At 35.2% G+C, this 6,375-nt stretch overlaps 1 protein-coding gene across 1 annotated transcript; it reads left to right on the top strand.

The window, feature by feature from the left end:
- LOC107624933 (type I inositol polyphosphate 5-phosphatase 4-like) lies at positions 1,409–6,281 on the top strand. Its single transcript, XM_016327418.2, has 13 exons — positions 1,409–1,438; positions 1,530–1,617; positions 1,981–2,058; positions 2,280–2,367; positions 2,484–2,588; positions 2,661–3,276; positions 3,347–3,534; positions 3,615–3,723; positions 3,800–3,948; positions 4,049–4,360; positions 4,834–4,915; positions 5,023–5,119; positions 6,055–6,281. The coding sequence occupies exons 1-10, from the start codon at positions 1,409–1,411 to the stop codon at positions 4,281–4,283; spliced, it is 1,686 nt and encodes a 561-aa protein (XP_016182904.1). The 3' UTR covers positions 4,284–4,360; positions 4,834–4,915; positions 5,023–5,119; positions 6,055–6,281.

Genomic DNA, 6,375 nt, shown 5'->3' with positions numbered 1-6,375 from the left:
TATTGAGTGTATTCAAGTTGTCTATTCAAGTTGTCTAGAATGATATAATATAGAAGAGTATTTACAGGGACTAAGAGAATCGTAATAATAAAGATGCAATATTTTATAATAAATATTCAGATATACTAAATAATTCTAATTGATCATAATTGATCCTAATTATATTCTAACATAGATAATCAAATATAGAATAGATAAATAATTAAATTTTTACAGTAATATAAAAAAATTGAGATATTAAATACATACTTTTATACACAATGAGAATATAAAACATTTTATATAATTATCTAATCATACTAATTCTCTTAAATAACTGTTGATGCAGAGGCGTATATATGATAAATTCATTACAAGGATTCTGATAAACAAAATCTAGTGTTTAAAAATTTATATTTCTACTCTATAACATGTCTCTCCTAAAGGGCCAAAAGGTGAAGAAGGGGGATACATAGATATACAAGTACAGAAGTAGTTGTTGGGTATTCCGATCAACCCTAACTTTACTTTACTGTCCTCCTTAGTTCTTATTATTGGCTTACATTAAAAAATCTGCATACAAGAGTAACTGTGTGAAGTGCACATTTTTAGTTCATCTTAGGCAAGGAAAATATTATTCTTTTTTCTTTTTTTATTTTAAAAACACAGTCTTTTGTTTATGTTCCGGACAACAGTGTTGGGTGTGAAAGTGGGTGACCAAAAATAACACTATTCTCTCTCTCTCTCTCTCTCTCTCTCTCTCTCTCTCTCTCTCTCAAACACAGATAAACACTGTTCCAAGTCCCTAAGCTTTGAGGTTTTCGGCCTTGGATTTGGGGTAAAGGGCCTCGAGAGATAGCGAACCTTGCCTGCTTCCACCTTTATTCCTTCAAATTCCATTTCTCTCTTTCTCTCTCTCTCTCTGCTTCTACATTGTCTTCTTCTTCTTCTACTACTACTAGTACTACTTCTACTACTACATCAACCTCAAATTCAAACACCCTTTGTTTGAATATGAAAGAATATCATTAGAGTGTCTTTTGATTCGTACCACATTGTCTGAACCGGTTGAAAAACTTGGATTTCCTGTGTTTTTGTTTTGTTTTGTTTTGTTTCTCTGCTTTTGCTCTGTTTTCTTTCTTTTTCTTCATCAAAGCCTTGTTTGTTGTTGTTGTTGTTCTGTCTTTTTCTTCCTATAACTGAGAGCCACCAGAAGCTGAAAACAGAAACACCCCATTATTCTAAGGGCCTTGAAGTTTCAATCTTTTTTTTGTCTTTATTATAGAATACTTGTTTGTTTTCTCATTGAAGTTCGTCACTGAAAGGAAGGAAGGAAGGGAGAGAGAAAAAAAAGGGTGTCACCATCACCATTGTTATTTTCAATTTGTTTTTAGTTTGATGCAGAAAGCTACATGAATTTGTGCCAACAATGAGAGATGAGAACTCGAAGAAAAGCAAGGTTCAACAATGCCACCTCTCTCTCTCTCTCTCTCTCTCATTTGCATTTGTGTTCTTTTCTGTTATTGCTTACACTTTTTTCTTTTTTGAAGTTTTCATGGCCTAAAACACTGGTCAGGAAGTGGTTCAATATCAAGAGCAAAGATGAAGATTTTCAATCAGATGATGTCTTCTACAATGGTGATTGCTCAATTTCCTTCATTGTTTTTTGATGTAATTTGTGTACTTCCATGATTGGGAATCTAAGGACTTTCATGTCACCAGCAAGTAAAGGAAAAAATGGTGTTTTTTTTTTTTTGTAAAAAAAATGATATGTACTATTCTTATGCAAGTTGGATTTTGTCTGTGTATTACAAAATTCTTGTTTTTGTTTCAAGGGGTTTTCAATTTTGCAATCCAAGATCTGGATTCCTTTTCTGTTTTTCTATCTAAAACAAAATTGTGTTGGGTGTTTGGTTTTTGTGGGGTTATAAATCTTTGACTGTGGAAAGAGCAAAGCTTTATTATTAACCTTTTTTTTGTTTAATGGGTTTTCTTTTTCAGGTGTTGATGAAGATTGGAGGAGCAACAACACCAACTATTCACAGAAGGAGGAATGCACTATCAAGAAAAGCAAAGCAGGTTCATTTTTGCACTCATACACACTTAACTATGCTCTTTTCTTTTCTTAGGACCACATACACCATTCCCTTAATACCCCACCTACACAAAAGATAAAAGGAAATTTTCTAAACAATGGTGACAAATTTTCAGAATTTTTTGTCTTTGCCTTTTGCTTTTTCCCCCCTTTTCCTTTTTTGAATTACTAGCCTCTCATACATAATATCCGTTTTTATTCAAAGAGAGAGCGAAGAGAAGGCATTCAGATAGAATTCGGCGTAGTAGGATTGACCATGATACGGCTCAGATAATCGATGTGCATAACTATAGGTATGGTTTATTAATCATGAAGTTCTGCATTGTACTTTAATTATTATTGCTTTCATTTGTTATCTTCAGAAGAGTTGTTTGTTCTATTGATTTGTTCCTAATTGTTATGGATACAGAATCTTTGTTGCAACTTGGAATGTAGCCGGAAAATCTCCGCCAGATTATTTGAGTCTGGAAGATTGGCTTCACAGCTCTCCACCTGCTGATATCTATGTTCTTGGGTGAGTTACTTGCTATATAGTGTGTCTTACTCTTAAAGGTTATGTAAATAGTTAGCCATTTCTTTGACTCAGGTTTCAAGAAATAGTACCTCTGAATGCCGGTAATGTTTTGGGGACAGAAGACAATGGCCCTGCCAGAAAATGGCTGACTCTTATTAGGAAGACCCTAAACAGTCTTCCAGGAACAAGTGGGGAATGCAACACTACTTCACCGCTTCCTGATCCTGTGGTGGAGCTGGAAGATGATTTCGAGGGATCGACGAGGCAGAAGGCGACCTCTTTCTTCCATCGGAGGTCTTTCCAATCCTTGAGTCGTAGTATGAGAATGGATGCTGACATGTCAATGCCTCAACCGTGCCTAGATCGTCGTCTCAGTGTCTGCGATAGAATGATATTTTCTCACCAGGCAAGTGACTATGATCCCAGTTACAAATGGGGTTCCTCGGATGATGAAATCGGGCCTGCTGACTCCCCGGTTGCAGCACAGTATTCGCCGGTGTCATATAGAGGTTTCTCCATGGAGAATAGAGATAGAAGGAAAGGGCACTCCAGATACTGCTTGGTTGGTAAAAAGCAAATGGTTGGGATATTTCTGACAGTTTGGGTGAAAAGTGATATCAGAGCCGATGTTCACAACATGAAAGTTTCTTGTGTTGGCCGAGGATTGATGGGATATCTCGGAAACAAGGTAAAAATTTGCTAAATTATCTTCCAAAAGACTCAAGGAGGATGCAGCCTCATTCTTTTTGGTTTTCCAGGGCTCCATATCAGTTAGCATGTTTTTGCACCGAACAAGCTTTTGCTTCATCTGCACGCATCTTACTTCTGGACAAAAAGAGGGCGATGAGCTGCGCAGGAATTCGGATGTAATGGAGATTCTCAGAAAGACAAGGTTTCCCCGAGTCAACGGCGACGAGAGTTCTCCACAGACAATTCTAGAACATGAGTTAGTCCTTCGTCTCTTTTCCTAGAATCTTTGCCATGCATGATGCTAAGTCCTAATTTATACTTTGGTAAATGGTGTAGTCGAATAATATGGCTGGGGGATTTGAATTATCGGATAGCCCTTTCTTACCGTGCAGCAAAAGCTCTTGTCGAGATGCATAATTGGAAGATTTTGCTAGAAAATGACCAGGCATGATACTTTGTCCCCTTGTTTCTCAAATTTCTTCGAGTATCAACCTGACCATTCGGTTGTTTTTATCTTTCAGTTGCATATAGAGCAGAGCCAAGGTCGTGTCTTCGAAGGATGGAATGAAGGGAAAATATATTTCCCTCCAACATACAAGTATTCAAACAATTCAGACAGATATGCAGGCGATGAAAGACACTCGAAACAAAAGAGAAGAACTCCAGCATGGTAGTCTTCTTTCCTCCAAAGTGGAAACAACCACCTGCTATTATTATTATTTTAAACTATTTTCATTTCTCAATCTAATTGTGAATCTTTGTTCATGAAGGTGTGATCGAATCTTGTGGTATGGAAGAGGCCTCCGGCAATTATCTTATGTTCGTGGAGAGTCAAGATTCTCCGATCATAGACCGGTTTATAGCATATTCCTGGCAGAAGTTGAATCTATTAGTCGTAGCCGAATAAAAAAATGTTCCAGTTGCACCAGTTCAAGGATTGAAGTAGAGGAATTACTGCCTGATCCAGATGGTTACGGTTACCATGATTTTAGATTCTTTTCATGAATTGTCTAAGGTACTTACCTTGCCGATCAACTTGGCGAAGTTGAAGCTAAGCAACCGAAGTAGCAAGTACATACAGGGTAATTCACCACAGCATAGGAAATTATATCATTGTTTTCTTTCTACAATTCGAAAAGCCGGTCGAGGCATGATACAGTTGCCTCACTAACCTGTTAATCACAGCAACAAAAAAGGGTCAAAGAATCGCTATCTAACGAATTCTTGCTTAAGAATGATCTATGATAGAGGACGATGGCATCGTCTGATCTGTATAGCCAATTGACACTGCCATGTGGGACAAGTTTTAGCAGTTATTGCATTATTGCCCCTACATTTCTTGAAACAAGAATTTAATTGTCTTTTCTTGGGTATTAATTTAAGAACTCTAGGCTAGTTTGGACCATTCTGCATATAGGTTCATGGAATTTTTGGTTCATAGATTTGTTCAACAAAACATATGGAACTGTATCTTACTTCCTAATAAAGATTTTGGTTGAGATCTCATTCATGTCTTTATTCTTATCCTTGGCTTTTGGTCCCCCACCTCTTGTAGGTGGTCACTGATATGAGGAATGATGATAGCCCCAATGGTGATAGAGACATTCAGTTATACTCTCCCAATTTCCCCAAAGAAGGTTGTAAATTATTCTGTTACCCTTTTCTCTCCTTTTTATTTTTCCTTTTATCATTCTCTCTGAGTAATTTTCTCAAACACCTTCCATGCTTATTGTTGTTGTTGCAGCTGCACAAGTTTGGTTGTTGCTAACAACTTCTGACACTTTGGATCTTTTTGCTGCTTCACATTCTTCCTTGGCTCCATGGAAGTTCAATTAAATGAGGTAAGGGAAAATGCTTCAGGGTATGAAATCGATGAGACGAAAGTTGCATGAATATTGTATCCATAACTCGAAAATTGGTATGAACGTGACATTTGATTCCAGTGTTTTCTGTTTTTAGAATATTGTAAAGAAAAATAAGAAGAGAAACTAGTGAAAACAATTAAATTCTATTTTCTATTATCATCATTTTTTTTTCTTTGTAAAATTCTGACAGAAAATACTAAAAATAAAAACGCAAATTAAATGTCTCCTAAATTTTTTTTCCAACTTTGGTTTAGGGTTTGTTTATTGTCTTGTACCGAACTCTAGATCTAAATACATTTTTGTCTCTAATTTTGATATCTTGTTCATGGAAATTTTTGAAATTTGAATCCTTTAAATTTGGATTTTCACTTAAGAAAGAGTGAGAGATCACACTTTATCTTCTCAAGTGAAAATAAATTTAGAGGATCCAAATCCAAATTTTTGTATACAATTTTACGATTTTGTTATATAAAATGGTTGGTTTAGAGTGTAAAATATTATTATATTAATGGAATATTTCTATAGTTTCAAACATTGATAGGAATACTTATTAGTACTATTTAGCAATGTTCATGAGCTAAAGGAATTGTTATTGGTTAGTGTGACTACTTACTAGTGTGGAGAATAACACAAGGAACTGTACCATAAAGTTGAATTTTTTTTTTCGAACAATGCTAGGGGACCAGCAACTTTTGTGATTGGTAGCTATTAAATAGTCATTAATGATGATTTAATGGTGTGAGATTGGTGTAAGATTTCATCTAATGACTCAATTTTCTCTGCTGGTTACATGTTGGCCAAAATTCAATAAAATTGCTGGCCCTAGATTTTTTTTTTTCCTTAATTAAAAAAATTATTTACATTCTTGCACCCAAAATTAATTATATTAATTCATTATTTGATCTGTTACAGGAAACATGAGAAGAATTAGAGATGTGATGGACACTCATTGCTTGTGTTAGAAAAGAAATGTGCAAGTTCTGACGGATATGAAGCTTCTTTTGTTGGCTAATTTTTTTTTAAATATTGGGCAAAAGTTAATGTAATGCAAATTATGACGTGGCTGTGTATTTTGCTGACATATGGGAGCGAAAAACAAAAAATAAAAAAGAGTAAAAATTATTGGAGACATTTGATATATGGTATTGTTGATTCATTTACATGTATTACACATTCATGGGACCAATATTTATAAAAAAAAATAAAGTCTCTTTTGTTCTTGCTGCCAAATG

This window comes from Arachis ipaensis, chromosome B02 (assembly GCF_000816755.2).
Source record: "Arachis ipaensis cultivar K30076 chromosome B02, Araip1.1, whole genome shotgun sequence".
Taxonomy (NCBI): Eukaryota; Viridiplantae; Streptophyta; class Magnoliopsida; order Fabales; family Fabaceae; genus Arachis; species Arachis ipaensis.
This window is presented reverse-complemented; position numbering and strand designations above follow the sequence as displayed.

Coding starts and splice junctions, on each gene's coding strand:
- LOC107624933 (XM_016327418.2), top strand. CDS start 1,409: ATGAGAGATGAGAACTCGAAGAAAAGCAAG. Junction 2,368..2,483: donor ATCGATGTGCATAACTATAG/GTATGGTTTATT, acceptor TTATGGATACAG/AATCTTTGTTGCAACTTGGA. Junction 3,535..3,614: donor CAGACAATTCTAGAACATGA/GTTAGTCCTTCG, acceptor TAAATGGTGTAG/TCGAATAATATGGCTGGGGG.